Consider the following 17963-nt stretch of genomic DNA (forward strand, 5'->3'; position numbering starts at 1 on the left):
CCAATAGTTTAAGCATAAATTGAGACTGGAGTTTCTTGCTTTTTTAATGACAGTGGATAAGCTTTTACATTGGGGACCAAAAAAGCAATTGGATTTAAGGACCAGTTCTCTCCAACTTTATTTTTCCGGGAAAAAAATGTCGTTTGCATTAAACGCTATGCATAATTGCATAATTGATTTTCTTCTGTCTTAAGTGAGATTAATAACTGCATTTCTTGCTCTGAACATAGTGTCAAAGTGTTTGACTTCAAGATTTCTTCCACCGTGAATTGTTCGATGATGACTAGATAGATATTTAGAGATATCATGTCGGTTCGTGAAATTATAGTCTTGATATTGGGCGACATGATTCTGTTTGGATATCAAAAGTCCATTACTGGAAAGGGGTTTGCTTCCTGAGATTCATCAAATAAAATTATAAAAACGAAATTTTAGGGCGAATTTATTATTCCAGAAAACTTTTTTGTAATTTGATTTTTTCTGTTTTAGAATCTAGTTTTTCAGAATATTTCTGATTGATGTAGCAATTGGTAGAGACGTATCCGATTTTGATGATGTTAAAAATACATAAGGCCGGTGGAACCAGAATACACAAACACCATAAGTTCATAATCCATCAAAATTCACATCGAATCATGAACCATAGGCTTTTCAGCCACGAAGATTGCCAATGCCCTATCAAGTATTGGAAATTTGGCGAGAGTGATATATAGGTCTTGCGAAATACCACGGCTTGTCCTGACCAAGTTATCTAAGATTAGATGCTCGTAGCATAACATCTAACCAATCATCGAAGGAACGTGAAAATATACATCAACTCCAATTTTCACCATTCCTTCGAATATTTCGCACAATCTCAAATAATATGTTACAATCTGAAGTGTCAGACAATGATAATATTAAGGTAGGCAGCAAGACACGATTAAACCTCCCCAAAATAAAATCTCTTTCTCCAAGAATCAATTAACTAAAACATCATTCCATCTCATTAAAAAAACCAGGAGAAGAAATATATATCCGATAAAATTCCTAAGCCGTATTTGTTTATTTTCTGCGACAGAAATAAGGCAGGCTTTGGTATCTTTTTTGCAATTTACTAATGTAGCGCACTCTTTATCACTGATATAAAGGATACCAAATCACCTCCAAAGAAACATGAAGTGAATTGAATTAAGCAAGCTTTTTACATCGATCAAATAGAAACATAGTAGAATTGCAGAAACTGGCCGAGCGGCTGTTCATATTTTCTCGCTGTATGTTTATTTTGTTTAATGACCATTAAGGTGTTGATCGAAGCAAACGTCAACATCTCGATTGATTTTTCTTTTACAAGTACACAGCACAGTTCTATTCCATGAAAAATAAATTACTAACCTACTGTCACGGAAGCTTTATATACTAGTAAGTTTTGGTAGGTTTCCAAAGTCGAATAAATAGCACAGGGTTTAAAAATGGAAAAAAGGAAAAAGAACAAGTGTAAGAGCGTTTTGAAACTAAAAGATATAAGAAGTATGAAATAAAACCAAATGCACCTAAGTTACATTCTTATAAGTGACAAATAACCACTTAAATCGAAAGCATTGTGTTTCTTTGGCTTTTGGTAAACAGCTTGTAAGAAGATTATAGGGAAGATTTCAATCTAGACTTTAATAATAAAAGAAAAATCGTTGGAAAATGTTAAAAAATATGCAGAACATCTCTTCCGTAATAAACATAGTTGTATAATATATATATATATATATATATATATATATATATATATATATATATATATATATATATATATATATATATATATATATATATATATATATATAAGCAGAGTCTGCAATGTCTGTTTCAATATGGTTGTTTTACTGACTATAGACGCTAAAGGCCAATTAAAAACTAAACTATATTACAAACAGGAGGGTTTAAGCTTTTTCATCGTCATTTTTTTTGTATTAATATTCCACTACCTCTGGATATTGTGTTTTGTCTAAAAATCATACAGTAATAAAGAGTATGCTTTCAGTAGGTTCAATTGAAGAACTGAGACAGGCTATAGCTACTCATACATTGGTTGAATTTACATGGTTTTCAACAACCTTGTTTCAACATTCACCATTTCAAAAAAGTCTAAGGACGATAAAATGAATTTGTATGCAATTGTAACCTATCACCGGGTCGGTTTTTGACTGACTTGTTTCAATGTTATTCTTAGACCTTTGTGTATGACGACAGAATGTTCCGTCTGCTTTATCAATACATATGAATCACAGTTGATATGACTGTAGATAAACAAAGGATGCTCACTCCTTCTATACACCTGAACCCATCTCTAGAATTTTCGAGTTTTCAAGATTTTGGGGGGTTTTGTTGTTCTTTTTTATTAGAACGATTACGGTTACTTATTTCCACCTCTTTTACGTTTTCAAATCTTCTGATGTAAACTTTTCTAAAGTACAATCAGTAGCACTAATTCATTTTTTACTTGATAACTCATAACCAAAGGATACTGTTTTCAAAGCATGGTTGAAATTGGTTCACTAGTTGTGAAGTAATTTCAAATGGAATGGACAAAAATTGAAAAAATTGGGTCACCTTACTGACTCTGATAAATTAAAATGCATTTAATGTCATATTACAAATGTATTTGAAAGTTTATGAATTTAACGTTGAATTCAATAACTTTTTTTTTGTTTGAATTCGTTAAAATTTTTATTATTGCCAAAAATGTAATGATTACAATTGTTTTAAGCCTATAATTGAGGTATTGTTGAAGCATTGCAATAAAAACAGTTTTTATCACAGAGGTCGTTCAGTAAACTCAAAAAGTCCAAAAAGAAGTTTTGATATGAAACCTAAAAATAATAATGATTTGGCAGTCTGTAATGCAAACTGCCTCTCTCAGCAGGTGTGTGTTGCATTTCATTGCAATTCAAACCGAAGTCGATGCCCTGAATGTTTAATTTATGAGGTTGAACTAACAGTAATGGGTTAACTGACACTGATAGGAACATACGATATATCCCTAATTGTAACTATATTTTTTTTGTTGTTTTCAAATAAAAAAAAGTAAAGGTTGTATTGAAAATAAATTTAATTTGCATTACCGGGGGTCTGTATCATATCAAGTATAATACTGAATCTAGTGCCTACAAAATCTAACCTCAATAAATATAGATTGAAATATTCTCTATTTTTAAACTACTTATGATAAAAATTCAAAATGATTAAGTATTAATTTAAAAAAATCTTGTCTATCTTATCAATTTTCGGTCAGTTGCATATATTTTACATTTAAAACACATGAAAGTTGTGTAACCAGAGAATTTCTCTTTGGAAAATCTAACTTTGAAGTTATCATTTATTTTTATTAATTGTATTTCAGGAACAGGCCACACAAGTAGTACTGAGTTTTCTTACGAAGATCGACTGATCAAACACCTTCTCCGAAAATATGCAGAGAGGGGAAAATTCGGAAGACCAGTCAAAAATTTTTCTGACATCATTCAGCTCCGATTTGGCCTTCAGTTGATACAGATTATGAGTTTGGATGAAAAGAAACAAATTTTAACGCTGAATGTTTGGACAAATTATGTAAGTAAGAAATTCAGGACCAGTAAATTAATAAATCTATTGTACATCATTTTTTCGCAAACAAATCATTTTTTGAATCTTTTTTCTAGGAACATAAAATGATCGATCATTAAATTTTATCATTTTGCATAAGCTTAAAGGGTCTTTTTTTTAAAAAATATTTTATGAGTCTTACGATAAAGGTCAATGAAAAATCAAAAGACAAAGGAAAGATATCTACATTTTACAGTTGAAAAAAAAAATTGAAACTTAAGTGTGATTTTAAATTTAGAAATGATGACAACATCATAGTCTCTCAAAACAACAATAAATGGCTTGCATCTTAACAAATGGTTCTTTTCATGTTCCTATAAAATATTTAATCCTTCCAATTTTCATAAATTTTTTTAAACCTAAAAAATCATTGCTAGCCTTAAATTTGCAAATTGACTATTCATTTGCGAATAATGACTTGGCAAATACTAATGTACATATTACACAAACGATTCAGAAAACTTGAAATTCTTTTTTTTTTCGTTTTGTTTATAGAATTATTCACTCTCACTTCACTTGAAGTTGAGAGAGTTCAACTGTTCAAAAAAGCCTCTATTGCAATCCTTTTGAGACTTTAGACGAGCTTTCTCTAATAGAATCTTTAATTAGTCTTTGAGTATTTTTTATGACTGCAACACTTTGCTTCGGGTTTGTTATTACACCTAATTCCCTTAAATCTTCCTTTCCCGGAGGTTTATTGACGTGTTTGTTTCTGCAGAGGTGCTATTTTGTCCCCGACCAGACTGATTTGCTTTTTCCTTCTGGGATACATTTGTTTCGATGTAGTTTACGTTTTGCCTCTGCATTATTAAGATACATGTAATAGTTTTTTCAGTTTGACACATGCTATGTATGGGATTATTTTTCTCTGTTATGTTAAGATATGTCATGTTAGTGGCCATTTCAATTCTTTTGATATGTAGTCTTGTACATTGGTCATTGAAGTGGTCCAGCACATTAACTACCATAAAAGGTTCATCTGGATGCATATTATTCTTATTTCCTTCAATGGGGGCAATGTTTGCGAAATTGACAATGCCATGTTAAACTGGTCACTAAATCACCATCTGGATTTTCTCACTTTAGCGAAACCAAACTTTAACATGAATTATTCGTATACAATGTGTACTAACTTGATCATTTTGTTTTATTTATTAAAACTCGTCAAACTAGATTAATTATAAGCATAAACAAAATCTCCAGGCCCCCAGAAACACCAATTAAATATCGCATTTCATCCTTTGAGATTACGCCACGGTATTTGCTAAACCAATTATGACATTTATTCGGATAGCGCATGACACTTTTACACATCAAATATGTATCAGCATAAATGTGCTAATACCAAAAAGATGAGCCTTGTTCTATCTCAAAGAGATTACGGAGAGAGAAAAAGTGAGAGTCTGCAATACCTTAGAGACCCCAGTAAAAGCGATGGGGTTTCATGGGCCTCACCACTAACTTTGACAGCGAATGATCAATATTCGTGCTGTTAAAGTCAACACAGAAATGAAGCAGTCCCACGCAAGGTTGTCGTGTACATTGTATAACAGTCACGGTGGAACCAAAACACTAAAGAGATAGTTAAACCAATGATCCTTTTCCCCTAAGTAAACGTATCATATCATACTGTTTTGAAGTTGCTGTTGAGAGCAGACGGTTTTTAAGGCAGATAAGTGAATTTGAGAGATGATAAACCAAGATCTATGTCTGGGTCTGACAAAGTATTTATTAAAACAACGTCGCCTTTTCAACCAGTAATAATATACTTTATCTTTTAAAGATTTGAAGAAATACAAATTTGTTTTATATGTATTCATACTTTTAAAGGGCATGTATTTGTCCACTTCAGACAGGTATAGGTAAAACGATCTTTTTATTTCACATTATTTTTAAATTGCTTCCCCTTTTGCATCAAAAAAGTCAAAATGCGACTATTTATGCTTTGTTTGTTGTTTAACGTCCCTCTCGAGAATTTTACACTGATATGTAGATGCCACAACTTGCCGGATGTAGATGCCACCACTTGCCGGTGGAGTGCAGCAAATTTTTACCTACGCTCGACACTCATTGTCGATGAGCAGGTAGTGATCTTTATCGTACCAGCACCTACTGCGATAGGGACTTTATACGGTCTCATCAGAAGGACCAATTTCTAGGTCCCCCACAGCTGGATTGGAACCCGCAATGTAAAAATCAGCTCCTTACTCCACGACTCTAGAGAAGACGCTCTAACCACTGCACCAAGCGAGTGACAGGCATGCTTTGAAAACTTTATAGAGTTTTCTGGAAAAGTTTTGGAACTTGCTGCTTCCTAACCTATCCTTCTTGAGTGCCATTGGCTTAATGTTTTTAGTCTAAGGACCAGAGATCTTTTTTATTTGACCCCAGTTGTTTCAAACTAGGCTCAATTTAGTCAAGACTGTTTCCCGATCACAGAGATACTAAAACTCACTCTATTTTGTTTCGAAGAAGATACTGAAAGAGGTACCATGAGCCCTTGTAAAGTACTTCACAGAATTCTTTTTTAACTTATATAGCACCAAACTACTAAAGCTGAACTGGGAAAGTTTCTCAAATCAAAGACATTTTCTACATTTCTATGATCGAAAACAGTCTTGATTTACTCAAATGTCAACATTTGGGACCTGTCCATGTTGAAAACATGTCAACGACCTTAAACGTGTCATTATGGATGGCACTCTAGCGGGAAGGGTGCTAAACCCCACGTTTTTGTATATCAATTCATGGCATGCAAATTGACATTCAGTCTGATTTCTTCCAAGGAATTGATCAACTAAATACAAGAAAGTACAAAAATAAATAATGAAATAAAAACATTATTTATAACATTGCAAAATTTACATCTTATGTTTCGCATATTTGTTTCAAAGTCATGTTTGGATGAGCTGTAGAGCTAACATTGTTAATGAGTAAAGTTTCGACACCGTGTCATGAAATAGAATATGTAAAGTGTCTTTGGGATGTCACAAGTTTATTCCTTTCAGATAACGACCCCCTGTACTCTCCTTTCGGGGAGTTGTAGGAGTCTAAGTTATCTCGTGATTTCTAGAAATTGACCTTCCTTGTCATTCTCACACTACCCCCATGATACACGCTAGTTCACTTCATTTCTTATCCTTATAAATGTTTCCTGTCAGAAACGATAAATAATACTCCTCAAGATATTCACGTATCGTCGAAATGCCAATAAGACTTAAATACATTGTAAAAATTACGGCATTTGGATAAGTATTTCCAGTAATTTGAACAAATAATTGGATACCTTGGGTATTGTGATCAGAAAGACGCGAATTTTTATGTCAATCATTTCTAACCGTTTGGTTTCGAAGTGTTATTACTACTTTTGTATCTCCTACTTCTATTTTCAAGCCATAAGTTCATAAGTGCGAATAAGTAAATAGAATTAAAGAGAACCATTAATTGGTTTTCCAGGATATGCATTACATTTTACATTAACTCTAATATAGGTGCGGTTTGTTGTTTGAAACAAACAGGTGCTGTTATCTGCAACTGTTTGTGTATATCTCATACGACAGATACACGATACATCATTATAAACATTCATTGTTGAAGAATTGTATTCTAGAGAGACTGTTAATCTTACCTTTTAGAATGTATAACTTACAATGAAGCGCATTGAAGTGGTAAAATTTTCGTTTGGATGAGAGAGACATAATGACACGCCCATATTTTTTCGAGAAAGAAATATCGTCGTAGTTTTACCTTTTCGCGACAAGCATCATGAGTTACACTGAACTGGAGCATTAAAAAAATTAGAAAAGAGAGTTAGAGACCCCCTGCTTCTGTAAAACACAAATTGCAACGAATATGTACATATTATTGAACCTATCATGTCTATTGAAGTTACCACAACACATGTTTCGGTCGAACACGTGTTTACTCGGTGTTTATTTAGATCCACAATTTGATTGGCCATTACATTTATGGAAAACCTGTTCCACAGGTATTTGAAGAAACAACTTGACCGTTTTATCCATTTCTAAAGAAAAGGGCGTGTCATAAGATGACAATAAACGTTCTAAAGATAGCTCAAAACGTTCCATTCGAACGGAAAATTTTACCACTTCAATGCGCTTCATTGTAATTGTCATATCATTTGCATATCCTTTATTTCTTCGTCAAAATGTTGTTTCTGAAAGAAAAATACACTTTTATAATTTTACAAACATTAAAAAGAATGAATTAATACAAACTTTATATTCTATTACGTTATGAAAAATTGTGTGCATTGCTTTTGTTGTTGAGTACAGCTTTAACAGTTTTCTTAGACAGAACGTATATTTTCAGAACTGGACGGATGTCCATCTCAGATGGAATGTCACAGAATTTCATGGAGTGACAAAAATCAACATCCCTGCCACAGAAATATGGACTCCTGACTTAAGGCTGTACAATTTGTAAGAAAACAAAATGATGTCTTTACTTCTATTATATTAAAGTCATCCTAACCTTTTTTTGTGGAGGATCATCATGTATCACAAAAAAGGTGGAGATAATAAACAGTAATTGATTTAAAAAAGTATCTAGAAACAATACAAATCTATGGATAGGGCATAAAACAAAGACTCCTGGAAATTTCAGAGATGGGATAAAGTGCCATAACATGAGACAAGATAAGAAAAATTATTTGAGAATAGGTATCAATAAGTTACACTGATGCAGAATCACAGAAGGCTATGTTTGATATCATTCAATGCGTTTTTAAAAAGATCATAGTTCCCTTTTTTCAAATTTTGAATTTGCGAGATTGACGTAAATGCAAAATTGAATTTTGCATAATCTCAACCAGGTAAATCAAATTATGCAGCATATTATTGCTACAAGACCTTTTGTCTCCTCTTCAGACCATGTACCTTGTTAAGTGTTTTGCATTTACATGTAGTATCATATCAATCGTTTTCACTCCAATATATGTGAAGTAAATAGTGGCATAAAAACTTCATATGGCTGCAAATACCTACAACATCTGATCTTTTTCAATGATTCATTTTTTTCTCTTTTTTTTCACTGCCGGTGTTTAATACATAATATATACGTCTTAAGCTGGTCCGATCAGAGTTGATATCCCAATTCTACATGGTACCATAAAACTTACTCTGGTGGGAACATTTTCAAAGCCCTGCAATAAAAGAATTAGCTTTCATCAATAAAAGAGTGAATGTTCTTATATGCATCTAATATCCGTGAGTGTTACGGCGATTTCCCTCCCGCCGTCGTTTCGTCCAGCCATTAGGCCTAGACGTGATCACACAAAACGACATCGCGTTTAGACTAAGATTCCACGATTAAACTTCGACAATAAAGTGATTTTCTCCAGAAATAGTTCATTAGTGTCTGCTCTCCATGAAACCGAAAGGCATGGAACATTGTTAGAATTAGATATTTGCGGGAAAAAGTCAGAAAAGAGGCAAATGTTTATCAGTTTTGTGCGTTTTTTTTTAACGATTTTATGAGACCAATAACTCAGCACAAGAATGAATGCAATTAAAAGGATCTTACGGATTTTTGTCTCTGCTTTCAAACATCTTAAGTCTGAAAAACCAAAAACTGGCGAACGAATTTTGCGTTTTTGTCTATATCAAATTTCATCTCTATGATTTGGTATTTTTATTATGCCCTTGGGTTTACTTATAATTGAATACATTTAACCGGTTATTAAGTTATTGGTTTCCTTCAGTTATATTGAAATGAGTATGTTTTATATATATATGATAACGTTCCATTTTTAAGATATTTTCAGTAGTGTTTCAAAATGAAATCGATGGAACTTTTACGTTTATTTCTATATAAACATTATGTGCTTATCCTATTACTAACATAATCAGTAGAATATATGGAGACAACTAACAGTATTCAAGCCCAGGTTAGTAGCAAACAAGGACCCCCAAAACATCAGAGGTCGGATAAGGTGACATGGAGAAGTAAGATTCCCCCCTGCCGACCAATCTCACCCGCTGTGTACTCCTTGTCATGATAGTGAAACAAAGGGAGAATCCAAACACAATTCAGTGTAACTGTGCAAATTAATATTTAACTTGATTAATCTAAGTATAAATATGAAAAGCGGCCCTCAATATTTGACTAAATAAAGGATTGTATTCGTACATGATCATTGTATCGGCATGGCATTTGCAAGTTTTAAATGAGACTGTGGATATTTTTGTTTTACCTTTTTTTGTCATTGACCCACATCGTTTTACGAATTTTATGTCCATAGAACTTGCTCCTGCGTATCAAATCAACTGAGAGATATATAAACTCCATTTGTTGGTAATAATGAGGGTATGTTGCAGCATTTGTTAGACAAACTGACAATCCAAAAAAAAAAAATAGAAACATTACAATTACCAAGGGGCTTTGTTGTAAGAACACCACTAACGTCTTTTAAAAATATGAAACAAAGGTACCAGACTATGTGGTATATTTTATTTCAAGCTCACTGTCTTTATATATTGGATTGACATATGAATTTGTCGATATATTAAAATGTCGAGCTGAGGGCCATAAAAAGTTTTTCTTTCTTCTAATTTACTAAATATGAAATATTGAATAAATTCTGCTTCGTATGAAAAGAAAAATTGGTCTGATCTTAACTAAGCGCAATAGGTATCCATGGGAAAACAAACATATAGGTGGAAGACTGGGTCTCCAAAAACTACATATTTATTATCAATTTGAAACACAAATGTCATTAAAATATCAACTTCAGAGTAATTGTGTACAATAAAGATGTTTAAACAAAATAAGTTTGCAATTGACCAATAACAAGGTAGGTAAATTAACTAGTTCCATTTTTATTAAAAATGCAACTGTCAACGATGTCAAAAAATCTTAACTTTAATTAGTCGTGGGAAATGTTTGTTTATTGAGTTAAAAAGGTTTTAATTTTGATGTTACTGATATAGGTAATTTTGTGATTTCAATTTTTCCAAATGTTCCTTGGAATACACATCTGATTAACACAAATACTCAAAGATATTATTGTAAAGAACTCCTGCTTCTGAAATTTCTCCTTCACGGCAGTCTATACATTAGAAAATTAAAGAAAATACTTGGTTGAATAGAACCCGCTATTTATCTTTCTGTGCAACAATGATTTTTATTTTACATTTTCTGTAAAATTCAATTTGTAGCTTTTCAAATTACTTCTTTATATATTTTGATTATCGTGATTAAAAAAAAATAGCAAAAAATAACTTAGAAGAAATGAATTTTAACACCCAGTATTTAACATATACGAGATATCAAAATTTTGTGTAGATCAGGAGAAGAATTTTTCAGGTTTAAGATTGTCTATATTTCACAAGAATTGTTCAAGTTGAAATGATTTTGAACAGTTTTAAATAAACCGAAGCCAGTGAGATTAATTCATGTATTCTGTTCATTTTCAGCGCCGACGAACGTTTACATGAGAGAAGAGACTCACTTTGCATTGTGGAACACACTGGTCACGTGGTGTGGATTCCTCAGGCTGTGTTCAAGAGCTCATGTAACATAGATGTCAAAGCCTTTCCTTTTGATAAGCAGCGGTGTCATTTAAAATTCGGCTCATGGACCTACGATGGGCTACAACTCGATTTATTCTTTAAAGATGATACACCATGGGATTTAAGCAATTTCCAAAAAAGTAACGTCTGGGACGTTAGAAATACTTGGGGAAAGAAAAACGTGGAAAGGTACACTTGTTGTCCGGAACCATTTATAGACTTAAAGTTCTGGTTAACTATACGCCGCAAGGCTACGTTTTATGCGTACACGCTTATATTACCGTGTGTTTTGTTGACCTCTTTGACGCTTATATTGTTCTGGATTCCGGCAGAGTCCCCCGCCAAACTTACTCTTGGTAAGGATGTTTAAACTTTTTCATACCAAAAGATGGTGACTTTTTGAAAAAAAAATCTTTCAAAAATCAATTTTGCACATATATTTGAATATTATTGTATAAATATTGAGACATTATTGTGAGTGAGAAGTTTTCAACATTGTTTTACACAGACACTATACACATTATGTTTAAACCCATAAACGTTAATTTCAAATATCATTATTCATTTGTGCTATTATGATCCACATTTCATTGTATTTGCTTAAATACACATGTTTTGAATCAATATTCACATTTTGCACGGGAAAATACGAAAAAACGTAGTTTTTCATTCTTCATAAAATATCATGAAAGAATCGTTTTTTAGAATGCATGTAGGCATTTAACTTCTTTGATTTATTTTTTAGATGGTTTGCAAATCCTTCGCTACTAGGAATTCCCAATAATAAAAATAATCGTAGTGAACGCTGGGCTTTTCGTTTTGGGAAAAAATTGTAAATGGGTTGGGAAAAACACTAGGCTTGTTTCACTAACATCATTTCCTTTCCCTTCTAGGCATGAACACTTTCATGGCGTTCTTTCTCTTACTGATTATCTTCGAGGCCAGTCTGCCGCCTGCTGCCAGATCCTTCCCGGTTATAGGTAAGCACGTATTCGTCTTTGTCTCATCTGTCTTGTCTTTTATCCACAGGAATGAGTATATTCATGGCATACTTCGTTCTGTTGTCCATCTTCCAACGTAATATACCACCGTCTGAAACCTCCCCAGTTCTAGGTAAGATTAGATGTTGTCCACAAAATGTCGTAGGGGCAATAGAGGTTCAGAAACCCTCCACGTTTTTTGGCAATATAGTATGGCAAAAAAGTTCACCGCCCTGGAACGCAATACATCGAGGAAGGAAGCGGCGTGAACTTTATGTGTAGTGGCCATTATTCATGAAACCATTTTGAAAGAAATGACATGCCTCAAGACTTCTCTGGACGTCTATAATCACGCTAATCACATGTGCAAAATGGTTTTATGAGTCAGAACACGATTGGCGTGAAAGTAATATGCACGTTGTTACACCTTTTTACAAATTTGCCAGGAATGTTGTTGCCATGTTTCATGGTTCTCTGCTAATTTCAACCTCTAGAGTAGTTTAACAGTTTTCACAAATTGTGTGGTAAGCCTTAGGCTATTTTAACATCAAAGTTTTATTTGCACGTTTGATATCTTTCTTGGTATAAATTTTAAAATTTGGTATGATAGTGAAGAAATTCAATAGAGATATTTGAATGCATTGTTCTGCCTGCATTTTTGATCAAAGGTTTTAGTTATTTTTTCCTATAATTTGCACCAATTGTCGTTACTGAAACTAGATTAAAAAATTTTATGTACGTGTTTCAAATTACTTGAAAATTTTTCTTTAAAACATTTATTTGGATAAATCAAATAAAAATTATTAATTTAGAATTGTGAAATACTGTTAAAATAGCTATCTACATCTATTTTCTTCCTTCAACTTAACTTTACAAAGTAGACAAAATGTCAAATTTATTCTATTTGCATTCTGAGGATAATCAGGTATGGAGGGGCTTAAACCACAATCCAATCAGTGATTGGTCAGAAACAACACCAAACTTCTATATTTAGTCATGAGTTTTCATAGAGAGGTGTAGTCGTGTTCGAATCAATAATGCCGATTCCTTTCTTTTACAGGTACCTATTATTGTGTAAACATGGTGTTGATAACGATGTCTTCATTCCTGTGTGTGTTTGTTGTAAACATGTCGGTCTCGGGAACTAGGTACCCGGTTCATCTTCCAAAGACACTTAAAAAGGTTTGTCATCATAATCATCAAAGCAAGAAGGTTGATAGACAAGGTTACCAAAAAAAGCAACAAACAAACAAAACAAAACAAAACGAAACAATAACATAGTATATGATTTAGTGCAATTCAAAGTTGGAGAAACTAAATGAAGAAACTTCATTTTTAAATCATTTTCGGGCAAAAAAGAATTATTTGGTAGACAACAAGACTTTTTGAATCAGATGAAATGATCAAACTGAATAGGACTTTTCGGCTCCACTTATAGCAAGAGAAAGAATCCTATGGTATCAACACCACTGCAAAGTTTGCGAATGTGAAAACCTACTTTAAACTGTTTGATTAATCAGACTCTTACTTCTTACTTAATCATAGAAATACTAAAATAATGACCAAAGAAAAGGTCTAATTTTTTTAAAGTAAAAAAATTCCAATCTTTGAATTTGTTTAGAGAAATGTGTTTTCTGATTTGTTCTGACACTTAATGACTTTTCGAAGTTGTCATCTATCTGTTTCCTCTGAATATGGATTGAGATGCAAAATAATATCGGTCATGATTTTCCGTAATATTATTCTTTTACAAGAATGCGAAGCCGGACTATATGATTTATTTTTTTTAATCAAATACTCAATAATCAGATTCAAAGTCAGCAATGAAACTTGAGAGCAATAGGATAGAGCTTCAAGTGAATGTTCAGTTAGTCACAGGAAGTGATCAGTTTGCAGAGTAAGAAAGCAAATTGAATGTGGAATAAAATTCAAAAGTGGTAATGCCTATGATGCATGCATAATCCTGTTTCTAACATGTCGACAGTAAAATAATATAATTTATTTATTGATTAAATGTTACAATTTTCCCAGTCTAAAAAAAAGAAACAAAGTGTGATCCTGTAATATAAGTACAAACTAATATCCCAAATGAGGAAGAACTCTCAATTGTCCCTTCCTTCACTAAGAGTGTTGGAATAATCCTTGTTTTGTTTTTAAGATAAAAGAAGAACCATTTTTCAATGAATCTTTAATTTATTTCACTCATGAGATGGGATTTTTGATACATGTATTTTTACTTATATATTGCATGTGTGAAAATAAAATAAAAATCCCGTCCTGAAATACATCTGAAATATATTGCAAACTAGTATCCAACTTCAAAACATTTATATAATCTCTTTATTTAGACTGAATGTTTAATAGGTTAAAGAATAGGACACATGGGATGTATCAGTGACGTATATTACAGGTGATGTTTTCCTACGTTGCCCGGGTTTTGTGTATGGACAAACTCGTTGCGCCTTTCCTGGAGGAAGTTCACGTGACATGCCCTACAACTTCTCGGCGTTATATGGGTGTAAATGGGGATGGGAGTAGATTTACAAACGATTGGAAGGGCTCAAGTGAGACGTTAATAACAGTTCAAAAGGAAACCAGTGCAGAATTGTCAGTGATCCACACGAAAGTCAATGAAATAAGAAACTTCATAAAAATTTATAAAGAGAGACTAGAGGAAAAAGACAGGAAAGAAAAAATAGCGAAAGAATGGAAAGCTCTGGCGCTAATATTTGATCGAATTTTCTTTATCATTTACATTACTACAATAATTGTTTCCTTAATGGTTGTGTTGCCTATAATTTTTGACAGTGACATCGAAGAAGAAGAATGAAGAAGTGAGAGCTTCAGTAACAATGCAATACTGACGTTTAGGATTGCATTTCAACACATTTGCTTCCCAATCATTTGTCTGTATTCAGCCAGTATTTCAGTCAAATGTTCAAACATTTTTTACTTTGCTATTTGTCTCTGTATTCATATTCTTCAAACAAAAACGAACCATTGATTCAGTTTTATAAATGAAAATTATGTTTTATAAAAAATGAAAAATTATGCTTTCATTTCGACTTTCTGTACATCTTTCATTTTTTAAAATCATTTTTCTTTCAATTCTTGTACCCATTTCATAAGTAAAAAATAGCAACAGTATTTTTTCTACACTGTAAATGTAATGTATAGCAAGTAGGCTAAACCATTTAGATGAAATGTAAAGTTGCACTGCCTTGCACATGTAAAAAAAAAAGATTTTTTTCTTGTAGTATAACATAATTTTTTTTCTAACCTACTAAAACATAATTTAAGTGAAGTTTTTTTTTCAAATTGGGAAGAAATCCTTTGTTTTATTTATCTTTTCTGAGACAGAAGTTTATATATAATGCGGTAAAATCAGTAAAAACTGTTCCATGCATGTGCAATGTATTTTAAGTGCGTCATCAAGTAAAAATTATTTGTGGTAAATATACATTGATTTAATTAAAGGATGTTTTAATTATATAAGAATAAGTGCGATTAAAACGATTCATGTGGAAATTTATTACAGTCGCTCATATCTGTTATTTCTACATGAAACAGGATATAGATGGAGATTTTATGTTGGCATTTATACTTCCTGCAACTTGGTATCCATAATAAATTATATAAATATAATAATTATATATTTCTATGAGATATTAATTTTTCACATAAATGCTAAAAATGTCGTTGTGTTTATTATATAAATTTGACAATGGAAATATATTAAAATCATTTCTTTCACCAAGATTACATAAAATATTAATTTTTCACATTAAATACTAAAATATTCGTTGTGTTTATTATATAAAGCCATTGACAATGGAATTAAAGATGTTGTATATTAAAATAAAGAACTGTAATATGTATTTGTATAAAACATTCAGTATAATATAATAAATATAGCAAGATTACAGTGAATAACTGTTTACTTAAAATAAAATACTGATACTATATTACATTATTTACTGCAGCGCATTTCAGAAAATAATGTTCTAGAGAGTCTGACACATCTGTTTCATTTTGGATATTTTACTTGCAAAAGACGTAAATGGTAATCTAACAACCAAGCTCTATGATAAACATGATGACTTTAACTTTTCTATCGTCATCTTCCTTTACTTATGTAGCAATATACTTAAATCACCAGCTTACGGAGTTTATATATCTCAGTTGATTCGCTGTGCAAGAGCATGCTCTACATATGAACAATTTCTATAACGAGTTAAATTATTGACAAAAAAGATGATGAAATGAGAATATCAACAGACTCGTTTAAAGTCATCATTACGTACGTACCTGTTAACTCTATGGTAGATACAATGACTTTGTCGGCAAATACAATTTATCATTGAGTCAAATGCTGACTGACGTATCAAAGACAAAACTTGCTTACTAGGATGCCAAATCAAATTCATCTTAAGAAGAAAAACTGACACATATTTCAAGTTTTTATAATAGTTTATGGGCTGTTATGGCCACGGCTGTACTCATTACTGCAAGTACAAAAAAATTGAAACAGTTCCATGGTGAACCATGGGAAGAGATGAACACCCGGAAATTAAAATAGTAATCATGTTCTTTAATGCTTTTGAATAAAATAAGTTGAAAAGTCCAGATGAGCACTACTGCATGGTAAGCTGAATATCCGCCACTAGACTATGCAGCAGCTGCATAGTCTGTGCCACCAGTAGAGCTAACCCCCTTAAAATTACACACCAAACCTCTCACATGATGAAACTGTAAGCAAAAATAGTTTTATGAACCACTGAAACAAACAACTCATTAATTTGCTACCTATAGGGCCTGATAAACAAAACACGCTGTGAACACATTATAACTCAGAGAATACTTTTGCGGCAACACAAATTGTGAGTCAGGAAAAATGTTGCTTTATTATGTAACAAGGACAGTGTCACATCTTCAATCAGTGAACACCAAACACACAAAAAAGAAATCGGAGCCAAGCATTCTCCCCAAAAACAAAATTTGTGTCACGTCATTAATCAGTGAACACAAAACACACAAAATGCATTCAAACTCCCCCAAAACAAAATTTGTGTCACGTCATTAATCAGTGAACACAAAACACACAAAATGCAAATGGGAGTCAAACATTCTCCCCAAAACAAAATTTGCGTCACATCATCAATCAGTGAACACTAAAGGCAACAAATTCTGCTTCATATAAACAAGAAAAGTCTGCTAATAACGGGTCGCATGTAGTACCCAAAGGAACTTCAACAGATTGTTCGAAGAATTTGTCTCCAAACAACACACAGATATCGTCAATCAGAAACTCAAGCATTCCTTTTAGCATCAGCGCCAGACTACTTGTGAGAACAATCAAAATGTTCATGACAAAATTATTTTGCAAATGATCAGTGACAATGAAAGTAAATTTTTGGTTTTAGAGTTTTAAAGAAAAGAAGCCGTCTTTGTTGTCATAAAGCCTGAATTTATCGTGGAATGGTTGTATTTTAAAAGGTTTTTGAAAATGGGACGTCTTGGTGGCTGTAATTTCAGTTTTAAAAAAGGTTCCTTCAGTTGAAGTTTTCGAAATAACAATATCTGATTTTTACCACTTCTCAAATAAACTGTACGTTGTATAGTACATCTGAAGTTTTGCCTTCTCTGCTTAAATATTTTTGAAAAATAAAAAAAGAGGTTTGATAAAACTTTACTATGTAACTTTGTTTTTGAGTATTTTTAAGTAGATTATGAATCCAGTATTGATATGGTGATTAAAGTTCAAACTGACTGTTTGGAATATTTTAAACAAGAAGCCCTTGGGCCACATCGCTCACCTGAGAAGCTTTGACCATTC

General features: G+C 32.4%; 1 protein-coding gene across 4 annotated transcripts in view; it reads left to right on the plus strand.

The window, feature by feature from the left end:
• Positions 1 to 15457, plus strand: part of LOC134233766 (neuronal acetylcholine receptor subunit beta-3-like) — a 34022-nt gene extending 18565 nt beyond the window's left edge. For 2 of the 4 annotated variants that reach the window (XM_062715768.1, XM_062715769.1), the window contains exons 3-8: positions 3374 to 3582; positions 7948 to 8057; positions 11052 to 11503; positions 12041 to 12127; positions 13188 to 13309; positions 14538 to 15457. In XM_062715768.1, coding sequence (XP_062571752.1) covers positions 3374 to 3582; positions 7948 to 8057; positions 11052 to 11503; positions 12041 to 12127; positions 13188 to 13309; positions 14538 to 14957 — 1400 coding nt within the window. In that variant the 3' untranslated portion in view covers positions 14958 to 15457. Of the gene's footprint in view, positions 1 to 3373; positions 3583 to 7947; positions 8058 to 11051; positions 11504 to 12040; positions 12128 to 12176; positions 12261 to 13187; positions 13310 to 14537 lie in introns of all 4 variants that reach the window. The other 2 variants (XM_062715771.1, XM_062715770.1) reach the window with 2 other exon arrangements.
• Positions 15458 to 17963: the final 2506 nt, after the last annotated feature.

The sequence above is a fragment of the Saccostrea cucullata genome, unplaced genomic scaffold, assembly GCF_032062105.1.
Source record: "Saccostrea cucullata isolate Sc308-1 unplaced genomic scaffold, CSIRO_AGI_Scuc_v1 ctg484, whole genome shotgun sequence".
In the NCBI taxonomy this organism is placed as follows: Eukaryota; Metazoa; Mollusca; class Bivalvia; order Ostreida; family Ostreidae; genus Saccostrea; species Saccostrea cuccullata.